The 14,794-nt window shown below is 44.8% G+C and overlaps 1 protein-coding gene across 27 annotated transcripts in view; it reads right to left on the reverse strand.

Moving 5' to 3' along the window:
• MAP7D2 (MAP7 domain containing 2) overlaps positions 1–14,794 on the reverse strand; it is a 96,373-nt gene that overhangs the window by 39,415 nt on the left and 42,164 nt on the right. For all 27 annotated transcript variants that reach the window (XM_032840777.1, XM_032840771.1, XM_032840787.1 and 24 more), the window contains exons 2-3: positions 3,154–3,231; positions 1,905–2,068 (exon numbers count right to left, since the gene is read on the reverse strand). In XM_032840777.1, the coding sequence (XP_032696668.1) occupies positions 1,905–2,068; positions 3,154–3,231 (242 nt within the window). The remainder of the gene's footprint in view (positions 1–1,904; positions 2,069–3,153; positions 3,232–14,794) is intronic.

Below are 14,794 nucleotides of genomic sequence, written 5' to 3' on the forward strand. Positions count from 1 at the left end.
TCTAGTGAAACAGGAGGACAAATGCAGGATTTTCCTTTGGAAATGCAGGTTTTCCCCTGCGGTGTAGACCTATCCGTCCTCTCCAAAGATCACACACAAGAATGCCAAACAGGTCTCATCACTAGCAGACTGCTGACACGATGTGGTGTGTGGAAAGTCCCTAACCTCCACCTGGGACTCTGGGGACCCCCAAGGTGGGAGCAGTGGCAGAGGAAGTCTGCCGTTTCCTTGTGTCGCTACACAACCACAGGAGGCCCAGACTCTCAGCCCTGCCCTGCTGTGTCTGGGGAGAAGAGAGAAGCAAGTCCCGCTTGTATGTGTAGTGACTAAAGGTCAGGCAGTATCTCCCATTCCCCATTATCATCCATGTTAAGAGTGAAAGGCAGCACACAAAGCAAACAGAAAATTACCTGAAGAGCAACCATTAGAGATTCAGCCGAAGTCACTAAAGGGAATCTAACATTTTTTTTATTTAAAGATTTTATTTATTTATTTGACAGAAAGAGAGAGAGGAGAGATCACAAGTAGGCAGAGAACCGGGGGGGGGGGGAAGTGGGCCCCTTGCCGAGCAGAGAGCCCGATGTGGGACTCAATCCCAGAACCCTGAGATCAGGATCTGAGCCGAAGGCAGAGGCTTAACCCACTAAGCCACCCAGGAGCCCCAGAATCTAACATTTCTGAACACTATTCTGTGCAAGGTGTTTTCCTGAACTTTTACAGAAGTCACTTCCTTTCATCCTTGTGGCCACCTCTGTTTTGGGCTGAAGAGACTGAGTTAGAGGGTTATGAGGAACTAGGTGACTTGTTCCTGGCTACCAACTGCCCAGGAGTAGAGCTGGGACGTGCAGAGAGAGCAGATGAATCCGTGCAGCTGCCGGGCTATAGCCAGCAACGGTGAAATGGGGCTGAGACCCTTGAAATGACTTTCATTTGCCAAGAGGAACAAAGCAATGACCATTTAAACGAGTGCTTTGTGGATAAAGATGGGTCTAATTGTGTGTGTGTGCTCACGTGTGCACACATGTGCACATATTCATTTTTTTTTCATTTAAAAAAGAGGAAGGGGTGAAAGATGTATAGTTATAAACCATACAGATATTTGAAAAGATACCAAATCTATACAAATGTCTCTGACTCTTATGGAGCTGGTGATGAATAAACGTCTATACTATTCATCTTAAATGATGAGTCATTATACCTTATGAATAAAAAATGATCATCACCTGATACAAGGCTATGATTACATCCTTAAAATATATTTGTTAAGAAAATCTATACCCAAATATGCTTTCTAAATATATTTTCAAAGTTTAGTAATAAAGGACTCTGCAGTGGTAATAACATTCTGTTTCTTTTTTAAAAGGTAACCGTAGAGAAAGGATGATTAAAGCAAGGAACTGCATTAAAATTTAAATATACTAGCATGTTTGTATTTGAAAGCAGACTGTTTTCTGTGAGTAAGAGGGCCAAGATACCATCTGCCCCCACATCCCTTTCTCCAGCCCTTCGTGCAGGCTACATCACCAGGCCTCTATCCACCAGCCTCTCTGAGTCTCAAAGTCAGAGAGGGTTAGGTCTGGAACAGACCTTGGAGACTGCCAAGTTCAACCCCTCACTTCAGAGATAAACAAATCAAGCAAATACCCACACAGGCCAAATGGCTTGTTCAAGCTCACAGAGCAAATGAACACCTGAGGTGAATGGGTAAGTCTCTTCATTCTTTGTCCAGGGCTGCTTTCACTAGACTGGGTCTTGCTGCCGAGAGAAGGCAGGTTGAGGCACCAGGGAGAAGGCTCAGTAGTAGAATTCTCTAACATCCCAGACCTGCGCAGGCCACTCAGTGGCCCTTGAGCACCAAGCCGTGTGGGAGCTGCTGCGATGGCTTGAAGGTCCTGGAACCTTACCTCCTCCTCCCGGAGCTTCTGCTTCCTCTTCTCCTCTACAGCTGCCCTCTTCTGGTCCTCTCGCTGCCGCTGCTCTTCCAGTTTCCGCCATCGCTCCTCAATTTGCTTTTCATACTGGAGTTTCGCTCTTTTCTGTTTTTCCAGGATCTGCTGCTCCCGGGCAGCTGGGGGAAGGAAAGCAGAAGAGAGGCATCATTACCAGAGCACCCCATGCGGTTCGGGTTAGCCAAAATGCAGAAACACGAGCGAGACAGAAAAGCCCAGTGGGATTCTAGGCCACAGAGACCGAGATGAAGGGCTCTGGCATCTCTGCCACCACCTGGGTGATGCTGACCATGCAAACCACATCATCTCTCTGCCTGGATTTCCTCTGCTGTAGGTGGGACCCTCACGTCTGCAAACTCACAGTGTGGTAAAGATTAAATGAGACCATGCGTGGAAAGTACACGGCACACAACTGCTGTTGCTATCGCCGAGTCAGAGCCGCCGCAATGGCTAAGCCATACCCTAGGCTGGCCAATGAGTTCAAAGAGTAGAGCCAGTGAAAATCACAATGACTGTACACGTACCATTGCAAGGGCACAAACTCATGATATTCCCCTCAAGACATTTCCTAAGGACCACCTACCTGGTGGTGTCACAGGGAAGGGTTACCTATAAAACAGCGTGTGAACCAACTGGCAGTGGGCAGTCAAGAAGAACCCGAAAACTCACTTGTGTCAATTCAGAGGGGAAACCACTATTTACCTACATCACAGTATCCTGTGGGGAACACATCGTACTTATCCATCTATAGTTTGCAAGAGCTAAGAAAGCCTTTTTCAACTGGGTTTCCCGTCCCAAAAGAGAAAATGTCTTAATTGCTAATTTTCTGAGTTCTGAGGTTGGCCCTTCTAGATGCCCTGGAAAGAGCCTGAGTGAGTGCACGTAGTGGTCGCCTGAGGAGGTGGGGGCTGTGAGGAGGTGGGAGCAGTTTCTTGTTATCCACCATCTTACCTAAAGTCCTTAGCAGAGTATCTAGAACATAGCAGAGGTACCATGTTTGCTACGTGAGTAAATGAACTACTCTGAGAATTAAATAACAATTGCGAACATGCCAAAGCGTCGATTTGCTCCCCAGTGCTCTATGTTCATCTAGCAATTACTCTAGCTCTCTTTCCATCCAGTCATCAATTTCTAAGGACTTTCAGGAAAGACACCACCACATCTCTACTCCCTTGGACCTAAATAGCCAAAGGGCAGAACTTACCAAGACATTTTTCTCTTTCTTCTCGTCTTTCTTTAGCTAGTCTTTGTCTCTCATCAGATCTCAAAAATCCATCCATGCCTATAAAAAATAAAACATGATAAAATAATTCTTCCCCGGGGTACCTGGGTGGCTCATTTGTTAAGCGTCTGCCTTCAGCCTGGGTCATGATCCCAGGATCCTGGGATCGAGTGCCGCATCAGGCTCTCTGCTCGGTGGGGAGGCTGTTTCTCCCTCTCCCACTCCCCCTGCTTGTGGTCTCTCTCACTGTGTCTCTGTCAAATAAATAAATAAAATCTTAAAAAAAAAAAACACAACTCTTCTCTCTTTCCCTACCTACTGAGTGCCAGGGGCCACTGGTCCTGCACCCTGGGTCTGGCCACACACATACATCATCCATAGCCACCATTTTACCCACAGAACCCTAATAAACCATTCCCCACCACACACGCACACGCACACACACACACGTGTGCACACCTGCAGCCAGGCCCTGAGAGCTGAGGGGTGCCAGCCACAACTTCCACACTCACCCACCAAGCTGTGCTGTTGTGGCCCCAATGCCAATCCTGGAGAACCATGCCCTTTCCCTCTGTCCCCAAGACTGGACCTAGAGTCAGAAAGTGCCAGGGAGGCCTAGAAGGGTACAGAAAAGCCCACCAGGCCTCCCCAAGCCTTGTTCCCAGGGGAGAGGAGAAGCACAAAAGTGGATACAATTATTACACAGACAATCAATGTTCTACTTTCTGAAGGGAGCCAACTGCTAAGCAACATGTACAAACTCCTTGGGTAAGTACTGAGAAACGCAACACTCAAGTTTGATTTTGGTTCTGCTAAATTTGCTCCAATGTCAATCTTAGTATTTTAGAATCAAGAAGAAGAAAGATAATATATTCCTGTTTGTCATTTTAATATCTACAACAAATAAAACAAAACAGATGGCAGCTCCCCCCACCACAAAATGTCTAGGAAACATCCCAGGAACTCCACATCTCCACCCATCTTCTACAGGACCATGAAGGGCTTTCTAAATCAAAGATCAAATGATCTTCATGGTCATTTTAGGATTACAAATAATTTACTGCACTCAGTCACAATCAATCATTCATGAGCATTATTTATATAATGTTCCAGCACAACATCTAGGAGAAATCAGCTTCTGTGTTAGTACGACCAAACTCACTTTCATAGTCCCTGGGCCCTCCTTTCTGGTAGCATCACGTGCTGACCTCTTTGTGTGCCCTACTGCCACAGTTACCTGCACCCCTTTGGGGAAGGTTCCTGTAACTGTGCAGGAGAGAGACCAGAGACTTGGACTTGGTATAGGCAGCAGGAATGCAGATAAGGACGGATGTGATAAACACTGGATTGTCACAACTCCCCATGGGCATCTGATTTTGGAAGCCTGGATTACATATCAGGAATATTAAAGTTCAAGAGAGAAGTACTAAAGAATCAACCTGGACTATAAAAGCCATTACCCACGTTTGTTTTAGTTAACTCTTAACCACGATACTACCAACATAAACATCACCAAGAATTTGAAGGCCCAACTTCTTAGCTCAGTGCTGGCTCCCTAGAGTCTGACCCCAAAGAGACCCCAAACTCTCTTCCCAACTTGACATCAGGTGAGTTTCTTCCACACACCTTCCAGTTCAAAATACCCCTTCTCCCACACCCCAACACCTATTTAAACCCCACCCACCTTCAAGACTCCACAGTTCCCCAGAACTCATGATGCTCTGTGGTTCCCATACGGTAAGCAGAAGATTAATTTCATTCTGCTTGGCTGCAGAGTTCTCTGCTTCAGTCTCCCTGGGAGGAGAGAGAGGCTACAGAGGCAAGGGTGGCTTATGTATGTCTAGGTCACCCCAGCTCCCGGCACTGCCCCTCAACAGTGCCCCTTAGGTGAACACACAATGCTCAAAGGGAAGCATGCAGTGGTGGAAGGGAGACAAAACCAGGTTTTTCTTTTCTCTAAAACACCTTCAGGCTCTACTGTCTGCCTCAAGAGTTTGATTAATTAGAATTTACTCTGTGAAAAGTTACAAAGAGTAGCTTAGCTTCTCTGGACAGATGCTGGCTTGTGTCAGCACCCATATCAACCTATCCATCCCAGCACGACCGGAACCTTACTCTGTATTGCCCATGCCACCCTTCAGATATTAATGGGCCAGCCCTCTACCTGAGATACAGCCTGAGAACCAATGAAAGTGTTCTTCAAACAGAAGAAAAAAACTGAGGGAAAAGGGCCAAGCACATCTGGAACTGGCCACATTACCCACATGCTTTACAAACACAAGTTGCTCTGTTCCAGGGATCTGCATGATTTTAGGCTGCCCCCTTGTGGGCACTTGTAAGAGTCACAAATACAAATAATTTCCCTTCATTATCGTGCTCGGGGATGTCCTCACGTGCTTCATCAAACTAGGAGGTGACCTGTTACTATGGATCAAATGCGCTTCTCGGATTTACTGGGCTCAATCACTTTATGATGCAGGTACTATTTCGACCCTCACAGGTACAGAAAGGAAGGCACTAAGAGGTTAATTAACTTGTCTGAGGTCACACCATCAGAAAGTGGAAAAGCCAGATCCCACCCACGAACATGACTCCAGCATCCACACTCTTAATTACTGCTCTCCTGCAAAGGAAGAAATGTAACAGCTTGTTCTTAGTGCCTATGAACAAAAAGCTGTAATCCAGTATCACACACAAGGAACAAATCCCACCCTTGTCCCTGGAATAAGCCTGCGAAAGTGGGGAGAGGTCCAAGTCCAATTCGTTAGAGAGGGATCAAGTAAGAACTACTGTGAGCCACACACCGGCTGGCTTGCCGCAGATAGGGCCACTACCCAGGCCTAGTAAATATCTGCTTCCTCTTCAGACTGATACTTTGGAAATGTTTTAGAGAGGCCGATGCTGGGTGGGAAAGGAGGTTAGCCAGAGAATGCTGGGAACAACCACGAAAAGCAATTCTGCTTTGGCCTCACTAAGGAGTGTGAAGCAACTCAAACAGTCCAACCTGGGTAACCCGGAGTGTCTGCACCGTCACACACAGCCATGAGCCATGTACGCTACTTCAACTGAAGATAATCAAAATTAAATGGAATTAGGGGAGCCTGGCTGGCTCAGTTGGAAGAGCATGTGACTCTTGATTGCACGGATTGTGAGTTGAAGCCTCACACTGGGTGTAGAGATCACTAAAATAAATAAATAAAATTTAAAAAATTAAATGCAATTAAAAGTTCAGTTCCTCAGCACACTGGCCACATTTCAGACACCCACTAGCCACATGAGGCTGGTGGCCACCATACTGCAGAGCAGTGGAAGAGAAAGAGAAGTCCGGCAGCTCCCTCTGTGATTCTCTTCCTTCACACTTAGCTGCTCTGGGACACATGTGGATAAGGAAGATGTCATAGTTCACTCGAGGTTGAGTTTTGCTGGGTGAGTAAGGCTGAAGTAGGGCCTCATTCCTCAACACAGAGTTGGCCTCTTCTGATTACAAGAAGAGTCAGGCAACTGTTTCTAAAATATCCATTTGAAAAGAAGCCAAATAATTAACTCATATCTCCAACTTCCATCTTGTGACTTTCCATGATCCTCCAGCAGCCCCTGCTGAGAAGCACTGGGCTTATCCCAGGGTAGGGCACAAACCAGACCACCCCTATTTGTTATGGGCTATGGACTTAACCAGTTAATTACCACGAGTGCAACACAGCCAGAGGAATCGAGGTAGACCATGATTAATACATGAACATTAACAATACCAAGAGACTTCCAGTATACTTAAGGGTTAACGCTCAATTTTGTTCCTAAAGTTAGTCTTCTTTCTGTATGGCCTGAAATCCTCAAGTATTTAGTTTTCCTACCCAACCAATCATCCTTTTTCCATTTTACTTCATACTGTATGCGTACCCTTGTCTCTTTTTTATTAAACCAGAGACCCAATTTTATGTTTGAACTCCATGAGAAGAGATGGAGAACAGATCTGTGCTTGTCAGGGAGTAGGGAGGAGGGGCAGAAGGGAAGTGGGTGGCTATAAAAGGGCAGCATGAAGGATCCTTGTGGTAATGGAAATGTCCTCTATCTTGACTGTATCAGTGTCACCACTCTGGCTGGGACAGTGCTGCAAGCTAGTACTGTTGGGGGAAACTGGGTAAAGGGTACATGGGATCTTTCTATAGTATCACTTATAAGTGCATGTGAATCTACAATGACCTCAAAATAGAAAGTTTAATTAAAAAACAATATGGTCGGGCACCTGGGTGGCTCAGTTGGTTGGGTGACTGCCTTCGGCTCAGGTCATGATCCCGGAGTCCTGGGATCGCGTCCTGCATCAGGCTCACAGCTCCATGGGGAGTCTGCTTCTCCTTCTGACCTTCTCCCCTCTCATGTTCTCTCTCGCTCTCTCTCTCCCTCAAATAAATAAAAATCTTAAAAACACACACACACACAATATGGTCCTGGGGTGAAGCCCTGGAGGAGAACCAAAGACAGAGAGAGAGAGCAGAAGACACCCTCCTAAAGGTGTCCCACCCAGGAGAAGGACAAGCGGTACACATGTCAGAGCCAAGCTGCCCCATTCCTGATGAAGTAATGCTTCCCAGGACAACAGCATGCAGGTAACGTGCGCTACTGAAATGGAGGCCTTTTTCTGGACAACTCATCCCATGGAAATGAGAATGAACCAGAGATAGTAAGCATCTAAACAACTATTTTATGTTAACAGAACAGCATACGATTTCATTCTTCACTAATGTGCTCTTGCTTGGAGTAACTTCCGTTATCCTTAGGCTATAGCAACACATTTTTTAAAAAACTAATTTTAAAATGAATTTTATTAGCCCAAGCACTCTCCCACTAGAATATGAATAAGCTGGTATCAGTCAATGATTCATGGTACTGGTAATAACCATTATCAAAATACAAAGTTTTTAGGGGAAGCCAGCTATGTTGGACTTCAAAAAATTAATTATATTAAATGAATTTTAAAGTAACTTTCCCAATCACACTCATATGGCTACAACGAGTCAGTGTCCAGAAAAAAGAAAGGGAAAAGAAATGAAGAGCTTATCAAATAAGAAGTTCAGTGCTAGCCAGCCCCCTCCTCTGGGGCCCCCTCCCCTCAGTGGACTGGCAGGCATGGACACATTCACCTCCATTTGTGCTCATTTGTGCTGTCTTCTAAGTGCATGAAGACCAGTGGTTCTCAACTGTGGCTACACAGTGGAATCACCTGGGGAGATTTTAAAATGACAGATGCATGCATCTCCCTCCCAGAGGCTGACCTAACATCTCAGGTGTAAATGGGGTGGCAGTGCTTTAAAAGCTCCCATGTGATTCTAACCTGCGGCAGGACTGAGAAATGTCCTGCCCCACTACTCCTCCTACTGGAGCATGTATCAGAACCACCTGGAGGGCGTGTGACCTCTTACTGCTGGATGGCACCCCCAGAGCTTATAACTGAGTAGGCCTAGGGTGAACCACTGACTCAGTTCCAGGTGAGGCTGATGCTGCTGGTCCACAGTCCACAACTTGAGAACCGTTATTCTAGACTAAACGGACTCTATAGGACAGAGCCCTGCCTGTGGCTCCTCTGCAGATGTCCAGAACCCAGAGGAATGTGGGGCTCACAAAGTGGGATGGAAGGAATGCAGAGAGATGACCTGACTGCACCTCCCCCCATTCCTCTCCACATGTTATGATCTGGGCTTGTTCATTTGCCCCTTGCCCTCTAAGCTCTTATCTCTGAATCTCTAGTACCTTGTACATGGTACTCAAATACTTACTGAATGAATAGGCCATGAATATTATGTCCCACTGATCGAAACCTCTCCATTTGTAGAGCACTTAAACCTTTTTATCAGGGCACCTGGGTGGCTGAGTGGGTTAAAGCCTCTGCCTTTGGCTCAGGTCATGATCCCAGGGTTCTGGGATCGAGCCCCGCATCGGGCTCTCTGCTCAGCGGGAAGCCTGATTCCCTCTCACTTTCTGCCTGCCTCTCTGCCTACTTGTGATCTCTGTCAAATAAACAAACTCCAAAAAACCCACACATTTTTATCAGTACTGTCTGTGTAAACCAGTAACATTTTGAAGCATCTATGTAGCTGTTGTTATACTGCTGGAGTTGGGGCAAGGAGTACAAAGCTAAAGAAAGGAAAGCAACTTTTCCCACTGCTCCCCATGCTCCCCCAAAGGCTAAAACAAATCTTTCCTCTGAATTCCATCAGCGCTCTACCTCTCAGTTCTTTTCCCTCTTTAATTTGAATTGGGGTCCCTCTCTCATTCATGGTCCTCAAACGCAGGAAACTCTACCCTCCATACCGTCCCCCCTTTCCAGCCCATCTATCAGGATATAAGGTACTTTCTTCTTTTTTTCTAATTTTATTTTTAAGTAATCTCTACACCCAATGTGGGACTTGAATTTAAACCCTGAGAATTGCATGTTCTACCAACTAAACCAGCCAGACACACCGATACAAGCTTTTTTTTTTTAGATTTTTTATTTATTCATTTGACAGAGATCACAAGGAGGCAGAGAAGCAGGCAGAGAGAGGAGGAAGCAGGCCCCCTGCCGAGCAGAGAGCCTGATGTGGGGCTCAATCCCAGGACCCTGGGATTATGACCTGAGCCCAAGGCAGAGGCTTTAACCCACTGAGCCACACAGGCGCCCCCTGATACAAGCTTCTTAAGGGAAAGGCTCACATCCCATTTCTTCCCGTAGCCCCGAGGGCCTAGCATAGTATTCCGTACATATTAAGAAACTAATAAATGCTGAGTTCACAAGCACCTACAGTGTGCCAGCCTGGAGGGTATATTAAAACAAACATTTCCTTATTTCCTACGTTCCTATGACAGCATCAGGACAAGGACATCACTCCTGTGGCCTCTATATGACATGACCCACTTATTTAAACTTGCGAAGTCTCAGTTTCCCATAGTTTAAAGGGATATGGAATGTTAGCTCTGGGGACTCACCCTCTTAAAACACATCCCTGTGCTGTGAGAAGGCCAAATTAAACAGCAGGTCTCAGGGAAGGCTCCAACCGGCAGAGCTACCACCAACTGTCAGCCTCTGAGTGTGCCATCTTGGCCCTCAGTAAAGATAACAAGTGAAAACCACCCAGTCAACCCCAGGCAACACACAGAACCCCGAGAAAGAAGGCAACATTATAAACTGCTCAGTCTTGGTGTAGTTTGTTTCACAGCAATATATCCAGAAAACCAGTCCACCGATCAACCAAAAGCAAACAAGCAGCAGTTTCTGATCACTCAGTATATGGGACCCAGACTATATGCACCGTCCTAGACTCCTCAGCCTCATGGGCTCACCAACCCTGGACCTCAGGACCACATGTCACGCTTCTCAGGCAGAATTTAGTGATGGCTCATGTAGTTCCCTCACTCAATAAGCCCCGGAAGCTGCTCCTGTCACTGCCTCCGACAGAAGAGTGCCCATACATAGCACCAGCTGAAAAGGAACACTAGCACCTTGACATTGACTAGGCCAGTCCTGCAGAGGCCAGGAAACATGACCCAGAAGACAAAGTGGTTAAGGCCCTGTGGCATGCGCTCTGAGACAGGAAGGCGACAATGGATGAACTGTTCGCCCTTCTTTCCACCAATGACTGCTCTGAGTCACTGGGATTCATAACCTCCCTGGACACGGCCTGGGATCGAAGCACCACCGGCTGTGTTCAGGTGCAAGGCCTTGGTCAGCTTGATGATGCGTCACCTTTTATTTCCTTCCCTTCCCTTGCTCACATACCCTTCCTCTCACTCTTAGTTCCCAGGGAGCAGACTCCTCAATAAAGTGCTGGTAGGTATAAAAGAGAAGGAGAAACTGTACATGAATATTCATAGCAGCATTATTCATAATAGCTACAAAGTGGAAACAACCCAAATGTCCATCACTATTGAATGGATAAATAAAACACGGTATGTCCGTAATGAAATATTATTCAGTCATAAAAAAAGGAAGGAGATGATGGGCTGTTAATGAGTGCAGGATTTCTTTTAGGGGTGATGGAAATGTTCCAGTATTAAATAGTAATGATGGTTGTACAATATTTTGAATGTACTAAAACCCACCAAAGTTTACACTCCCAAATGATAACTGTTATGGTAATTATATTGCAATAATACAATTTTGCAAAAAGAAAAAAAAAAATTAAAACCATATTAAGGAGGGCTCCACAACAAGATTTAAAATCCACAGCCTGGAGCATCTGAGTGGCTCAGTTGGTTAAGCATCTGTCTTCACCTCAGGTCATGATTCCAGGGTCCTGGGATCGAGTTCTGCATTGGGATCTCTGCCCAGCAGGGGGTCTGCTTCTCCCTCTCCCTCTGCCCTTCTCATACTCTTTCTCTCTTCCCCCTCAAAATAAATAAATAAAATCTTCAAAAATTAAAATAAAATCCAGAGCCTAATTAATCTCATCTATGGCCTTCATTCAAGTCTCCCAAGTTACTGCTTTTACCTTTTCCTCTCAAATATCCAAATGATGTATTTGGTTCCAACAAAGCAGTTTCCATACAATGAGAACGAATGTAGTTCATTTGAGTATGTAAAAATCATATATATGTTCTGTCTGCCTGTGCTCACTCTCTCTCTGACAAATAAATAAATAAAATCTTTTTAAAAAATCTATGTATGAAAAAAAAAAAAAAAAATCTATGTATGTACGTACATGTACGTATGTACATACATGTACATACATATGTACATACATATACATGCATACATATCGTGGTAAAGTATCTGTCGCACAATCTCAAGATCTTTGTTATGTTTTATAAAACTGGGGAGAAAAAAAATCAATGTTTGTAAGTTGAAAGAAAAAGAAGTATGCCTGCTATTTGTTCAAAAGGGGGGAGGGATGGGCACCTGGGTGGCTCAGTGGGTTAAGCCTCTGCCTTCGGCTCAGGTCATGATCTCAGGGTCCTGGGATTGAGCCCTACATCAGGCTCTCTCCTTGGCGTGAAGCCTGCTTTCCCCCCTCTCTCTCTGCCGGCCTCTCTGCCTACTTGTGATCTCTCTGTCAAATAAATAAAATCTTAAAAAAAAAGGGGGGGAGGGAATGAAAAAATACCCAATAAATGATAAATGTTATGATCAACAGTTATGATAACATAAAGTGATGTACAGGAAGAACTTTCTATTATGATAAATGGTCATTAAATACTAGTGGCTATTATTTTCAGGGGGAGTTATTTTTGAGATCGAAGAAATGGAGACTCAAAAATTTAAGTGAACCACCCAATGTCACATTAAGTAGGAGGATTCTCATTATCTCTCTGACCCTTAATTCACTGTGATTTTTCCTAGACTCTGCTGCAGGATCAGATTCAAATCAATGAAGGGCAGGAAGGTGAAAATTCCAGGAAGGGGTAATGGTGTATGCAAAAATACGCTAGAAAATAATAGTTAAAGCCTGAAATCTCATTGAATTTCAATCCTCCTAGTCTAAACTGAAAATCAGTTGCCAGAATCTAGAACCTTTTTCATCTTTGCATGAGGGTATTGTTTTTGTCCAGAAAGCATCACATATTCTTAGTTTATATTTTTCAATTAAAATCTCAGAAATAATTACAATCCCATAGGGTCACTAAACTTTCTATTTAAATTTCTTTCAATGTGGAACTAAATCTCAATTCTCAGTAGGTCCTGTCAGCATCCATCCATACTTCAGGATGACTGCTTTAATGCAGTGGACTGTAATGAAGACCAATAGCACTAATAGTTGAAGATTCTTGTCTAGCAACCAGATATTTTTCCAAAATGAAATTCATATCCATTAAAGGCACTCTGAGAATAATAAATCAACCCTTACACTGTTAAAATCAGGGCTTAATCATACCTGTGTACAATGCACAAAAAAAATCCCCAAAAAGTAAATTTAATAACGTATGAACGGCATGTTCGAGATCCCAAATCATGGAATTTCGGGTGAAAGAGCTCTCAGGGGCCCAATTCAACAGTCTACTTGCTGTGAGCAAAGAGGGAGTGAGCCAACAGAGATGGGGGGTTTGGTCCCTTTCCTCCACCAGAAAAAGAACTATCTTTATCCTCTTTGCTTCTTTCATCTACCCTTCCGACATGCTGGATGAATTTCTCAGGCTTTTGTTATACAAATGGAGAATGCAGATAAAAAGGGTTTCAGGAGTCTAAGAAGTGAATCAGCTTTGATGATCAGACAATGGAAAGAGAGGGAAACCTATAAGAGGGAACAAAAGAGAAAAGGAAATAAGAGGTGGGCAGGGGAGCCAGAAGCTCTGTTAAGGCTGCCTCTGGGTACAGTTCTGCCTGGGAGCTGAACACAGGAAGGGTTTCAAGAAACTCCTGGGGGACGCCTGGGTGGCTCAGTTGGTTAAGCGGCTGCCTTCAGCTCAGGTCATGATCCCAGCGTCCTCGGATCGAGTCCCACATCGGGCTCCTTGCTCGGCGGGGAGCCTGCTTCTCTCCCTGCCTCTGCCTGCCATTCTGTCTGCCTGGGCTCGCTCTCTTTCCCTCTCTCTCTGACAAATAAATAAAATCTTAAAAAAAAAAAAAAAAAAAACCTCCTGGAAGGTGTGGTGTGTGTGTGTGACACTGGGAGCCGGAGGAATACGCAAAGAGCTACAGGTGAGAGCCTGCTAATCTCCAGCGCGCATCTGAATCACTTTTAATCTCTTTTGGTTACTGAGTTTTCTTTGGCTATCACATGAGCTTCTGGTATTTATCTGGGATATTTAGTTTACAAATAAATACCTAGGGAGGAGCTAACCTCAGGGGAATCAAGGGTTACAGAGATCCTTTGGTGGCCATTAATTCCATTTTCAGTCTCTGATAATAGCAGAACTGGGTGGCTTCCACTGCAATTTGTGTCTTCGAACGATACCACTTCTCCCCATAGCTTAATAATTCGCCTGAGAATTTTGGGGCAAACACTAATCCAGTGATTTTCAAGCTTTAGCACACCAGAAGAATCCCCTAGAAGGCTTGTGAAAAACAAATTGCTGGGCTCCACCTCCAGAGCTTCTGATTCAGTAGGGCTTGAGGGGCCTGGGAATCTGCAGTTCTTTTAAAGATTTTTATTTTATTATTTATTTGACAGAGAGAGAGATCACAAGGAGGCAGAGGCAGGCAGAGAGAGTGGAGGAAGCAGGCTGCCCGCTGAGCAGAGAGCCTGATGCGGGGCTCGATCCCAGAACCCTGAGATCATGACTTCAGCCGAAGGCAGAGGCTTAACCCCCTGAGCCAGCCACCCAGGCGCCCAGGTATCTGCAATTCTAACAAGTTCCAAGGTGATGCTAATGTCACTGGTTTGGGGACCTCACTTTGAGAACCACTGATGCAATCCATTACCTTCTGAACTGGTTTAAATTCCATTTTCAATGGTAAGAAAAAGTCACTATTACTACCCAGTTAACTACTTTCAACAGGTCTCTTTTTAAAAATTGATGTTATAATTTATACTTTCGAAGGAGGCAGGGCTGTAATTATCTTTTATGTTCAACAGCTACTGACTTACTAGGATGAAGGTACAGATATCCAAGTATCAAAATAAATTTTTAAAAATGTATACAGATACTAAAATATCCTTGAAAAGAAAGAAGTGGAGAAACAGGGGGAACGACATAAGAATGTATACAAACTTAT

This window comes from Lontra canadensis, unplaced genomic scaffold, assembly GCF_010015895.1.
Source record: "Lontra canadensis isolate GAN:19392208 unplaced genomic scaffold, GSC_riverotter_1.0 scaffold116, whole genome shotgun sequence".
Taxonomy (NCBI): domain Eukaryota; kingdom Metazoa; phylum Chordata; class Mammalia; order Carnivora; family Mustelidae; genus Lontra; species Lontra canadensis.